The sequence below is a fragment of the Cinclus cinclus genome, chromosome 2, assembly GCF_963662255.1.
Source record: "Cinclus cinclus chromosome 2, bCinCin1.1, whole genome shotgun sequence".
In the NCBI taxonomy this organism is placed as follows: domain Eukaryota; kingdom Metazoa; phylum Chordata; class Aves; order Passeriformes; family Cinclidae; genus Cinclus; species Cinclus cinclus.
In genome coordinates, this window is record NC_085047.1 from 49,506,429 (window position 1) to 49,519,919 (window position 13,491).

At 39.8% G+C, this 13,491-nt stretch overlaps 1 protein-coding gene across 4 annotated transcripts; it reads right to left on the reverse strand.

Annotated features, from left to right (window-relative positions):
* Window positions 1–262: 262 nt before the first annotated feature.
* Window positions 263–13,253, reverse strand: SLC46A3 (solute carrier family 46 member 3). 4 transcript variants are annotated; one of them, XM_062487628.1, is made up of 6 exons: window positions 13,230–13,253; window positions 12,528–12,741; window positions 6,549–7,422; window positions 6,045–6,128; window positions 4,432–4,588; window positions 263–2,816 (listed from the first exon to the last, which is right to left on the reverse strand). In XM_062487628.1, exons 2-6 carry the CDS (start codon window positions 12,717–12,719, stop codon window positions 2,729–2,731), a joined length of 1,395 nt encoding a protein of 464 aa, XP_062343612.1. In that variant the 5' UTR covers window positions 12,720–12,741; window positions 13,230–13,253; the 3' UTR covers window positions 263–2,728. The 4 variants fall into 4 exon arrangements, 3 of the variants coding, with proteins under 3 accessions (XP_062343612.1, XP_062343611.1, XP_062343610.1); XM_062487627.1 differs by lacking the exon at window positions 13,230–13,253 and adding an exon at window positions 12,913–12,977; XR_009932963.1 differs by lacking the exon at window positions 13,230–13,253 and adding an exon at window positions 3,660–3,737 and having other exon boundaries at window positions 2,781–2,816; window positions 12,528–12,857.
* Between the last annotated feature and the right edge of the window lie 238 nt (window positions 13,254–13,491).

Here is a 13,491-nt window from a genome sequence, read left to right on the forward strand (position 1 = left end):
AAACCCCACCATGACTTCTTGCAGGTGGCAGTGCTGTCCCTACTCCGTAACTCCCCACCTCCTCTTGGTGCTGATGTTTTGGGCAGCATCCTTTCCCCAGGTGCAGGAGGGAAGCAAAAGCACATCCTCCTGCTCTGCTGTTTGTTTGTTTATGACCATAAAAAATAGATGGTACCATAGTGCTGATCTCGTTTACACCAACATCCTCTGTCAGTCAAGGTATTTGTCAAAATTTAAAAGCACAAGAACTACACATGCAACAGAGTTTAAAAAACCAAACTTTATTATTATTATGTCAAAATAATTTGTATTTATGCACAAAGAAATTATTACAAACTTAGAAGATTTTGCTTAAATAATCTGATGCGTATTAGTACTTGGTTCCTCAGCTTGCACTGTGCAAGGCATTTTAGAAACACAGTTCATATCCTCCATGTGTTTTAATCTAAACTTACAGCCAGTTCTAAATGCTCCATCTACCAGAAATACTTTGCAAACAGCACATACTTTGTGCAGTTAAATCATAACAAAGCCATTCCTGAGGTGTATATGCTTGTCCTCAGTTGGACTGATACAGCACCACTGTGGAACGGGCTTGCTTTGTAGTAAGCTTCCAAGTGCTAGAAGAGGTGTGCCCTGAAGAAGAGAAGGTACATGCCCCTTCTGCATTTCCTTTTTTATTTCCAGGCAGTTTTGTGTGAAATAGTTAATTTCATAAAGCCTTACATAACTGCATAATGAAGAGGCAAGGAAGACAATGTAATGTTTGTGCTAAAATCCTTTACATCAGTGTTTTTTTTAATCTCTCTACAAGTACTCATTATGTTTTGGACCCACTGGTTATTGTAGGACTCAGCTCATGTTTCCAGCAAGTTGGCAGTAGCTTGGGCACCTCAAAGACATTAGGCAGTTTCATTTTCTAGTTCTTGTCTAAACTACTGAGACAAAGCTGATGATCTTTAACTGCCAGCATCAGTCTTGTGAGTTCAGGACAGAAGTGCAAGAGCTGGCTAGAGGTGTTAGCACATTCCCTCTGGCCTGGATAAATGGCTCGGTTTTCACCTGTGATGAGCAGATAGTGGTCTCCGGAATATTGTAAACTTCCTTTAATTTACTTGAACCTTCTTCCAAGCTTCTCTGTGATCACAATACGTAACTTGGAAAGAATGCAGTCATTCAGTTATAAAGAATCTATAAAAGTATCATAATGATTTGGTATTACTATTTTTTGGTAGAGTATCACTGATAAGTTTTGCAGGAGTCTCTGTTCATAGGATGGGTATCAGTGGCTGTAAGCAGCTCATCCATTATACAGTCTGTCTGCATTTTTGTCCTATGCTGTGTGTATATGAAGTCATTGAAGTTGCTTTCCTAGAGATTTCATTCTTTAAATGGCTATCATATTACATTGTTTTCCTTTTTCTGCCTAATATCTTTTGGGGCAAAAAGAGTCACACACAGCTTTGAGTGATCAGAACAGTGTTGGCTGTCAAACTCATAACAAAATCAACATATGGAAGTGTTCCTTAACATGGTGTTATATTCGCACTTCTGCTGTGCTCTGCATTCCAGAACCTAATACTCAGGATAACTTCTACTTAAAGATCTTAAGGGAAAAGGTGAGCAGTCAGTGCTGAAACTAATTCCTGAATTTGGCAGTCTCACCAGTTTGCACTGGGGATCTGTACATGTCACTTGTCCTTTCTGTTAATTTCTCTTTATGCAACAGAGAGAATAGTATCTATTATGGAAGGATGTTTTGAATAGCATTTCTGAAGTGCTTTGAAGATTAGAAGTGCTGTTCAAGTGCTCATAAATTATGCTGCATTTGTGGCAAGATGATTAAATTCGTGATTCTGATTTCATCACCTTATTTCAGGGTTGTTTAAAAAAATAAAGATCTACAGATAAGAAATGTTATCACAGCTGTTCACTAAAAGAAGCATTTAAGCCAAGTACCAACTTAATTAGAAAACAAGAAGTATCTCTGGGACGAAACGGAGATGTATGTATGTAGTCCTTAATATATGGAAAATGATAAATATGCAATATGGCCTCTGCAAAATGTAGGTTTAGGCTGAACTCACTGAAAATTTATGGACAGTTCCGTGTGAAAATCCATTTCAAGAACTAAGTCACAGGCAAGGTCCACACCTTATGTTAAATTTACACAAACAATTCTGCTAGCTGCAGAACAGTAAGTGTACTTATGACAGGTCTAAGTACTGCCTCCACTATGCTTTCTGTAAAAACCCATTTTTTAGTTTAGGAATTTTAGACAGTTTGGGGGCTTCACTGTTAAGACAGGCCTTTCAAGATATACACAGGGGACCATATCCTCAGCTGGCACAAGCTGCAATGGCTTCAGAATTGCCAGCGTCCTCTGGGTTGCTGATTATCTCTGTCACCCAACTTAGAGTGACACAAGATGTATCACAATCCACAGCTGGCATTCTCAAACTTGAGAAAGTAAAGTGGAAAAATTACCATCCTACCTTATTGTTTCCTTCATGCTGAGGCAGCATTAATCTCAATTGCCAGCCTACTTCCATAGTTAAGAGCTAGCTTTAGTCAAGTGCTAGAAAGAGACTGGGTACTGAGTGGTACCAATTTAGTGCTTATTGCTGCAGGGCCACTTGGAGATTGTGTTATCTCAGTGGTTTCTGTGTGACATAACGATCTGCCATTGCATGTCACATTAGAAATCCTGGGTATGTGACTCTTTTGTTCAACTATCAGCACTCTCTATGCTGGATACTTCTTCAGGTACCAGCAGAGCCAAGTCCTCCCCATTCCAGCTTGTACACAGAAGCCAGCTGTAAAACAAAGATAAGACAGGTATCTAGCTGAGACAGTTCAGTAGAGCATGCTGATTAATCACCAACAAACACACAGCATAGCTCTGTGCACCGATCCTTGATCCTCAGTGGCACAAAGCTGGTGATGTGTCTTAGTAAACAAAAGCAATGCCACAATTTGTCCTAGTTGCACAAGTCAGACTATCATTACCGCTGCCTTTGAGCACAGTACTAAACTAACCTGCCTGGTGCAGACTGGAACAACTACCCTTTCTGCTCTCCAACTGTAACACTGCATGACGCTCTAAAAAGAAAGGTGCAGAGAAAGCGTATTTAAAGGGTCAGATATCTGAAACTAATGACAGAAGGTAAAGAAAAAAAAAACTTTCAGAAATTCGGTGATGATGTACTACAGTACTGATTGAAGATGGACTGATTGATAGTAAATTCTCTTAACCTTTTCTGCAGTAGATTTTGCTTTCTTAATAGACACTTTCTCTACTTATACTGAATGAAACTAAAGATAATACTTAATAGAACAAGTACTTACTCTGCCTTTTCTTAATGTGTCTGAATTTCTCAATTATTTTTTTACTTTACTGGAAAGTATTCTATTCACACATGCAAGATGCCTTTGCTTGAATTCCCTCAGGTGTAAGAGCCATCACTACCTTGAACTACCATTAGTATAGCTTCTTTGTAAAGACTGTAAAGAATTATAATGAAGCAGGAACAGACTTGAAATTATGTGGTATGTTCTAAATCTATACCCTTATCACTGCCTATTTAAATCTTAAAATGCAGCTGATGCAACGATAAAAAGTGACTGAGGTGAAGTCTAAGTATTAGGAAAAAACATACCAGCCAGCCAAAATATACAAGTCTTCAGCCAGAGTGCCACCCTCTTAAGAAAAACATCTTCTCCCCCCAGCTGTAAATCTAATAAAAAATGATTCTTCTGTCATTTAGATTTTTGTTTAAGCATCCTAAAAAAAAAAGTAATTTATACTGGAAATAATGTAAAGTGATCTTTGCTTTATGAGCACTCATGAATGGTATTTCACTGTCCGTATTACTAGATGGTCACTAGATATGATTAGACACAACTGCTATAGAAGCCTATTTTTAAAACATGTTTAGAGGTTTATTCTTTTGGGCATTAAAGTCTTTTACAGATTTTAATGGCACTCAGTCATAAGGTAGCCATGACCCCAGACCAGGACAGAGAGCTATCCATTAAACATGCTAATGTCATGTTTATAACCCTCATTAGCATCTAGAACTCAGATTGCAAAATTAAGCTCATGCCTTTCATGTGATCTTTGGGAAAGGCTTTCCTGGAAGAAAGACCGTGTAAAGGTCTCAAACCAAGAGAAGGCACACATGCAGTCAAGGTATGGTGTATCTCACTGGCAGTACATTCAGGATAGGCTTCACTTTGGGGGAAATTCACAGCACCGAACTGAGGACAGATAGCTGGACCAGGGAGAAAGTGTGAATCTAGAGCCAGTACAGCAGACTAGCAGATAGGAAAGTTTGAGAACTATCGCACTAAACTATTCAGCTTCAATTCAAGTCAAAATAGAAATTACTGGCAGAGGCAATCAGAAGAACCCTCCCGATCCATACTTACCACAGGACAGACAGTGGAATTAGACAAAGGCCTGCTGACAGGAGGAAGCTAAAGCCTGAAAACCATGCAACAGTAGTTGCATAGATAATATTAAAAACTGAAATTGACATAGTGCCGGTCACAACTTCTAAACAGGCAATACAAGCAAACACAGCACCTGCCAAAAATAAATGGGTGAATTACAAACCAAACAAAATAAAACAAAATCTCTTCAAAGTACAGAAGTTTTAAAACATGGTTCAAAAGATGTATCTGCTGACAGTGTTTTTGCAAGTATGCAAGCTACAAGCAGTAAATGATCATACTTTGGTATTAAAGTCTCTTCTGTGGCAACTCCTACAAAATGCTAGTTCTTTTAAATGAACAAGAAAATAACAAATAAACAACGCATTTTGTTGATGGAAACTATTTTTCTTCGCTATTATTCTGTCACCAGGACTACTTTCTTGCATTTGCTTATCACATGAAGTTCAGCCTATTCACCCTCACTAACCATGTTGTGCACATCTCTATACTTTACCCCTTCCAGTTCTCCATTCTCACTTTTCCCTTTCTTGTTTTCTTCCTTCTCTAACCTTCACTCTTATATGTGGAAAAGACTGATTCAACAAGAAAGTGCTGGTTCAGCTTAAAACCACTGCCTTCTCATTTTTGAAAGAAACAAACAACATTTTTTGGACTGAACTACCCTTTGGGTTGGCAGTCTATCCTGTCAGTGTCTTGTTGAACATATTTTCCCAAGCTGCACTCATAGTCACAGGACCATAACCAAAATCACACTAGGTAAGCAGAAAAGGATTACAAGAGGCAACCTGACTGCTACATCAAACTACTCAAGTAGCCAAAGCCCTGAGGAATGCCAAGAAACTCAATAGCAGAGGTGTATTTTAGCACAACTAGTACAAAAAGAGCTTTGTTTTAATGTATGAAGATAAATATTTTAAAAAATAAAACTAATCAACTCAGGACAATGTTTCTAGAAGGTATGTATTTCCCAAATTATAGAAACTATACACTCCCCAAAAGCAAAACATGGGATATTAGTGCCATATTTTGAGGCCTGACATGGTTTTTTTTTCTGTGTTTCATAAGGAAAAGTCTTTGAGAACTATTATGTTACATTTCCTGGGATATGTTTGGAAGCCACAGGCCTGAAGTTGGGTTCCTGCTCTATAGCTGAGGATCCAAGGATAATTATTTCCAAATGCTATGAAGATTGGCCACCTACTGCTTACCTTTTTAAATTAGTGAGAAACTGACTAAATAACAGAAACGTATCTTTCTCTGCAAGGCAAAATCTTGTGAATATAGCAGCCCTTGTGAAATCACACTTGCATAAATCTTGAGCATTCTTTTCCTTCAAGTTCCCCATGGTCTTTAATTTAAGAACAGTATTTTGTTTGATAGTTGAAACTTGCGGTACTTTTTAACACAATGTTGTTTATACTAAATTCAGAACCACAAGCCCTTAATGTCAAGACACAGGCTCATATTGTACAGAACTTGAAAGAAAAGCAATCTTAAAATGGCATCTATTTGTTTAAAGGTGATCTTCTTGCATCTCTGCTATGAAGCACCATATTATTTTATCGTTTAAAAACAATTCTACTTACCTTGTTCACCAGTGAGAACCACTTTTGACAGCATGGATCGGAGAACAGGAATAGGCATAAAGCAGAACAAAGATGGCACTCTCACTGTAAAGAAGACATGAGACATTGAAGTAATTAAAATCATGGATTTCACAAATATAATGCAATTGTATTAGTCATATACTCTTGAACACCTAGTTCCCCAAATAGTAAAAGGCAACAGAAAAGTCAGACTAGATGTGCACTGAGACACAGTTATCCATGAACAGACAAATTAATAAATCAAGTATATTTGATTAATTAATAAATCAAATATAAAACCAAATCATAAACAAGTCCATTGTTTCTCCACACAGTTCATATTTTAATCAAATCCTAGATCAGTCTGAGCAACCATTTATATTTTACTCTCTACGACGCTTTCAAGGTGGTACGTTCAATATCCAACACCTGTATTCACTACAAATAACATAGCAGTGTTTTCATATACATTGTTGACGATGGAACAACTGATTCTGAACTTACCTAAAAACATGAGCAGGGTAGTTTTGGCAAAGGCAGCCATGATCATTCCTCCAATGTAAGAAAATATTCCAATAAAGACAATATAAATGTCTTTGAGACATTTGGAAAATAAGTAAACTCCTAAAAAGCTGGTCAGTGAGACAGAAGTGAATGCAGCTGCTCCATATCCAATGTATACTTCATTCCAGCAGAGCGGCTCATCCAGTTCATACAGTGTAAAAAGTGAACTCCCACCCAGCATAGTAAACAAGTAAGTCATAAATGTAAAAAGTAACACAATTATTAAAATTCTTTTTTTATAAGGGGCAGTTTTAAAAAGCATGTACACTCCAGAAAATGTCTCCCTAAGAAGTTCTTTCCAGGATACTGGTGCTTCATGCTGGAGTTGAGATACGCCTACGGTATCCTCCAGAAAAAATACAATATAGATTATATTAATGACATGGAGCAGAGATGCTATCACAAATGTCCATGCAAAGCCTATTCCTCTTAGAAAGTAGCCAGATGACAGTCCTGCCAATCCAGACACAACTCCAAAAATCAAATCCACTACAGCTATTCGTGTTGTTTTCTGCTTCTCATCATGACACTCCTCTGCTATGTAAGCAAAGCCTCCTCCAAGGAAAGTTGCTAAACTCCCAAACAGTCCAGTAACAAATGCAACTGCAAACAGGACAGAGAGTGACAAGGAAAAATATGATATTGCAGTGAAGCTAATACCAGAAATCAAAGCTCCCACTGATGGTAAAACTAAAGACCTTTTGTGTCCCTGGCGATCCCCATTAGCTACAATGACAAAGGCAACTGTAAGGCTGGGAATGGCCCTAGTTAAGTCCAACTGCATATTAAAAACAGAGGCTTTTTCTTGAACTTCCTGCAAAAGAGAAAATAAAAATAATTGTAAATACTATAATACATTGGGGAAAAAATCTGTAGCAATATTGCATACATAATTATTATTATGCAATATAATGAATATCATTCTATATGTTTACAGATTATAATTATTCTTTTATAAGACATGATACATGCACTGTAGTTTTATAAGATTATATGACATTGTGATATACTAGACTATAATAAAATTAATTGCATATTCAGACATTTGTATATCCCTGAAACACTCCCTGTCACATTTTAACACAAAACTTAATGCTTAAGACACAGTCTTACTAGTACTGTTGATAGAGAAGTTTCAATGCAGACAAGAGAACAATCCTTTTGAACATGCACTTACAAGAGCTGTTAAGTATCTTTAACTACAAGTATCTCCTTCAACACAGGGTATGGCAAAAAGGCACTAGGCTATTTTAATGCTACTCAGAAATCAGTAGTAAGCCAGTCATCGATTAAGGAACACACTCCATGCTCTCTCCTCACAGGAGATCATTTTTCCTCCTAAATAATTCTACTGAGGGGGTTACAAGAAACAATTAATTGACTAGAGCACACTATGCAAGTAAACAAATCTAAGCAAATAATTTGCTCTGACATACCACTGTGCAATCTTACTACTTCTACTACAAACAGTAGTAACAACCAAAAAAGTGAGATACAGCTTATACTGACTCACAGGTATGTGAATGAATGGATTTTGCAAGCATTGTAAAGCTCTGGGTTCAGAAATAGTCCAAATAATGATGTCTCTACAGATACACCACAGCAGGTATTCACATAAGGAACAGCAGCTAACACTATAAAAATAAACTCTAATCACCCATTATGGGGAAAATTTCAGAGTGCTTTTTAACAGAAGTATAAAAATCAAATGTAACTGCAAAACAACTATTTAACAGAACATGAATGGCTGCAGAAAAAAAGAACTAAAGGATGTTTAATAAAAAAAAATTGTTATGAAGCCAGCTTCTAAAGGACACTCAGCAAGCTAATCCAGATCTTGTTTTTAATGCGTAGATGCAGACCTGAGAAGAGAGCATCCACAACAGCCCTTTCAAAGACAACCACCTGATCAGACAGTAGCGGAAAAGGAAGCAACTTTATTCATATAAGCCCTTTATATTAGCTAAGATAAAGTTTTAAATGCAGAGAATAAAGTCATGTTGAAAGTCTTCTTGGAGTTTTCTGAGGCATAACACTGACATGGGCAGGCATTGTGCTCTTCAAACAGCAACAGGTACAGTTGTGCAAGTCTGCCCACACCATGCTCAGCCTGTATTCAAGCCATCTATACTCCATGTTTCAGGTATTTCCTCTGCAGCTAACACAATCCTGACTCAGTAGCATCCAAAATTATGAACCCCCCCTAAAACTTACAGGAATGTACTTTGGGCAATTTTAAAAGCTGATGAATGCGTTATAAATTAATATTTATATTTACAGGCAGAGACCATAAGCTTCTAGTTCAATCTCTTGCTTTGCTTACAAGACACCAGGTTTTATCACAAGAGGAAAATTCAACAGATCCTGAGGTTCTCAATGAAAGCCTTCAAGATCCCCAGCACTCCATAGTCTTTTGCTCCCTTCCCTTAGGGTGTCTGACTGCCTTAGCATTCATGACAGCCTGTCCTCTGGCCAGCAGTGCTGTCACCCTGGAAGGGTCAAAACCACGAAGACTGAACAAACTGAGATGGAAAATGTTATTCTGATCTCTAACTCCTCTGCTGCTGACAAAGAGAACTCTATATAGTTGCAGACATCGTTTCTTTACTAGGATTGTCTTGTTGAAAGACATGGGCATCAAACAAATGCTACTACATTAAAAATAAAATTAAACATTGATATGTATCATCTCAACCCACATTAACCACATAATACAAAGATTATTGCTAGACCATAATGAAGTGTAAAACTGAAAGAATAATTAAAAAACAAAGAAACAAACAAAAAAAATTGGGTGTCCTTGTTTTGGAAGAAGTTGTGCAACACAAAAAACTGTGGCTACACATCCAGGTACCACATGTAACCATGAACTTGCTGAGATAAAAGTCCTGATGTCTACTGAAAAGAAGACTACAGACATAAGTACAGGAACAATCCATTTACAGTGTAAGGCATGCAACCCTCCACTCTGTGGTTTTATAAAGCCAAAGGAAAATAATAAAGAAAATCATAGGTCAGACCTTCAGCTGCTTTAAAATCACGTAACTCCATTAAATAATCAATTGAACTACATATATCTGAAGAGAAAATCTATCTTTTTAATCTGAAAATTCAATCTACTCTGAAAAAAATTACTCATGGTGGACAGAAATAGATATTAAAATCACCTATTTCAAAATTAAAAGAACAAAAATGAAGAAGCAAGTAACTTATATAAAGATTAAATTAAGAGAGAAGTGCAGCACCTGAGATTGAACAATATAAAGGACATGATAAACTCACAGGATCATAAGGTAAAATATTACTGAGTAGTGAGGGGAAATGAACCGATTGGATAATAAATCAATGGATGATAAACAATGTTTAATTATTAATAATATATCTCTTTCTGAGATATTAAAAAAAGGATTATCCAAGTTGGTGACCAGAATGCTTCAGTTTATATTCAAATTACCTTTAAATTCACTTTGTTATACGATGACTTTTTTTTTCAAATTGTAAAACATAATTAATCCAAATCCTGCAAAGACTAACCATTTTGAATTATATTCTATCTTTTATGCAGGCTTCAAGTGATTTTTGCCTTCAATTCTCTTTTACATTTTGCTTTGATATAGGAGATTAGTATAAAGTTTCTTCATTCTCAGAACATAAGGACTTACAGTAAATTAACTGTTAAGAGAGATATTCTTCTGAACATTAATGCCAAACAGAGCCTCACAGCAAAAATCACAACATCTATAACCCTAATTCAGTTAGGAACGTCTTGGAAAATCCGGAACACCTACTTCCCATATCCTCACAAACAGGTTTGGAGATAAGCTACGGGTTCTACTCTTTGCATACACAGGACTATTACTCAGCACAGAGGCCCACTTGCACTTAAATTAATGCATGTTTTGAGCACTTAAGTTGGTACGCTATGGTAACTAGTGTGGTATAAAAATGCAGCAAGGCATCCAGACAAGAGTGTAATTGTTCAAAAGCTCATGCCTGACTGGCAATCACTGAAATGCAGGGAATGGAAATTTGGCAGGAAAGGGAAACTAAGAGGTTCTATTGGCTATTATTCAACCAGTGTCTTGAAGGACTCAAGTGCTCAAATATCAAATTAACTGTAATTTGTAAACAAGAGACCTGTAAAGTGTGAACATGCCATCATACCAGAGACACTATCAAAACTTCAGATGAAATTAAGCACTCTGCCTCAGTGTTTTGCAAAAAGAAATATGGAGTCTCATATCTTGAACCATAAGTGATGTTTTTTTCGAAAATCAGGTTGCATTTGAGGGGGTTGAAAAATGCAAAGATGTCTTTGAAATGTAGATTTCTTGATAGGCTCTGCAATTAGAATTGTATGCTCAGAGAAAAGGGCCAGACAGAGTATGGAATGGGGAGCTAATACTAAAGAAAACACTTTTTGGGAGTAGCATACAAGCGCTGCTCTGACAATAACTGGCAATTATCTTCACGGGTCAGCCCAGAAACCATGTTGGACCACAATTCTATAGACCTTTTGACTTTCACATTCTGTCTACTAAGACCAGCTTCTGTTACATGACAAAGAACATACACCACACATTATTTCTCTGAACACCTTCTCTGAAAGCACGTATCATTAACAATTTCTTTTCATACATGACAAATGAGGCAAATAAGCTCAGGCATTCAGTCTTGCACATATGCAGCACGTCAGAGATCTAAATATGGGATGTGAGCAAAAATTTTCAAGTACCCCCTTTTCAGCAGTGTAAGGGAATGCCAGCTGTTTTTGTAACCCCAACTTCTGTGTAATTTATACACTGAATCATTTACTTTTCTGACCCTACAGTGGTTTCATCTTTCACTTTATCCAACCCAGCTACCAGTTGTTGCTGACAAGTATGGTTCTATTGCACCTCTTCTGAAAAAATGTTCCCATGTTAGACACAGAAATCATGTGGCTACTGAGTGTGCCAGAGTAGTGTACTGCTTCAGAAAAAAAAATAAACAAACAAACCAAACAACGACATTCAAAAGGCAACAACCCCAGAACAAGAGATGAGCTTTCTGTTGAATCAATGCCCCACTCAAATCCAAACAATGACCTGCAACTGCAGAACTGTGAGATACAACACATGGCACGAGAGGGAAAAGGGAAGTGGAGAATGACCATCTCTTCTGCTGGCAGCTCACAGTTAGCTCTGCTTAAGTGTAGCATTAAAACTGCACTGGAAGTGCAATGGAAGAGTTACTAGTCAAAAATTAGCTATCCAGCACACTAAACTATGGAAAACTGCTAAAAATGTAATTGACCACGGGATCCTGTCATCTTGACGTCCTTGTATTCCAACAAGGCAGACTAGTACTCTGAATGGCAAACCATCAACTGTATTTGATCACGCAAAGTTGATCAGTTAAAATTTTTTTCCACGTTTTAAACCCCCCCCAAAAATTATTTTAATTTCCCCTGTTCCTCGTTCTTGTAATTCCTCTGAAATACGCGTGTTTTAAGCTAGACCACATGTCTCAGAATTGCAGGTCTTTTGCTAAACTTCACACGGTTGCAAAGAAGAGCAGGAGCCACAGAGACAACGGGTGGCTCACAGACACAACACGCACAATGGTCGTGGGAGGAGGAGCCTCCAGCCGTACCCGCGGTAATGTCAGCCCAGTGCTAATTCGGGCCCCCTTCTCTCAGACCATTTTCAACTCCCGCTAAAATCTAGTATCTTCCCGGAGGCAAATCCTTGTCTTTAAAGCACTATTACTACCTACAGCATAACATTAGAGCGAAGAGACCGTGAAGTGAGGGTAGGTCACAAAACTACGGCTTTCCGGAGAATTAAAGGTTAAGGTTATAAAACGGGAGGCTACACTGAGGCAGCACCTCCTGGCCGCAAGTTTATTCACAATTATCATTCCTCCCCCGTCACTTGCCTTCTGTTTGATATAAGCCGGGCTGCTCTTATTCTGCTCGCAGTGAGTGACATTGCTGTCGCTCACGAAAGTGGAGTTGTACTCCTGCTCCCACAGTCGCCGGTAGATGAACTGCTGCACCAGCGGGCTCGTCAGGAAAGACGCAAATACGTAGATGAAAATGACGGGCTCCACGCACAGAACCTTCCTCATTTCTGGGTCTAGGCTTCAAACCCTGCGCCAGAAAACAAACCACAAGTGGTGAAAGTGGTGGGCTCACGAGGTGAAAGCGAAACACCCGAGGGGCAGCCGGCGGGCCAGATGGACGCTCCACCAGCCCCCGTCCGGAGCGCGGCGGCCCCGGCTGCGCCCCCTCCCCTCCCCGCCCCGCCCCGCCGGGCTGTACCCTGCGCACCGGCCCCGTCCCGCAGGGCCGTGACACCGGGAGGCGGGACGGGGCCGGCCGCGTCCCTCAGTGGAGGAGTGTCCCCGCCGCACCGTCACCGCCCCCCCCCGGCCGCGGCCGCCGGGAGGACGAGGCAGGGTGGCGCCATCTCCTCCCGCTGTCACCGTCTCGGCCCGGCAGCGGAGCGGGGTCCCTGTGCCCTCGGTGTCACCCAAGCTAGGGACGCGTGGTGCTGCTGCCAGAGGTCAGGGCACATCAGCAGCGCGGCGATTTCAGCACCGCGCCGCTCAGCGCTGCGGTGCGTTCGGGCTGCTTACGCAACGAGGATCTGCGTGATCAGCGGCATCGCTGGCCTCGTGTAGCACCGAGAGCCCGGCCTGGAGCTCCGCCTGCGCAGCGGCGAGGTGACCGTGCCTGGCCCAGGAGGAGCCCGCGGCGTGCCGGTTCTCCGTGCCGCTCCTCCGTGCCGCTCCTCCGTGCCGCTCCTCCGTGCCCGCTCTCCGTGCCGGCAGCTGACAGAGCTTGGAGCTTTTATTATAGCTGCTCTCCTTCCGTGTGCTCCCGGCTTGTCAGCGCGTG

Coding starts and splice junctions, on each gene's coding strand:
- SLC46A3 (XM_062487628.1), bottom strand. CDS start 12,719: ATGAGGAAGGTTCTGTGCGTGGAGCCCGTCATTTTCATCTACGTATTT. Junction 7,423..12,527: donor CGGCTTATATCAAACAGAAG/GCAAGTGACGGG, acceptor TCTCTTTTGCAG/GAAGTTCAAGAAAAAGCCTC. Junction 4,589..6,044: donor GGTTCTCACTGGTGAACAAG/GTAAGTAGAATT, acceptor TATTTTTGGCAG/GTGCTGTGTTTGCTTGTATT.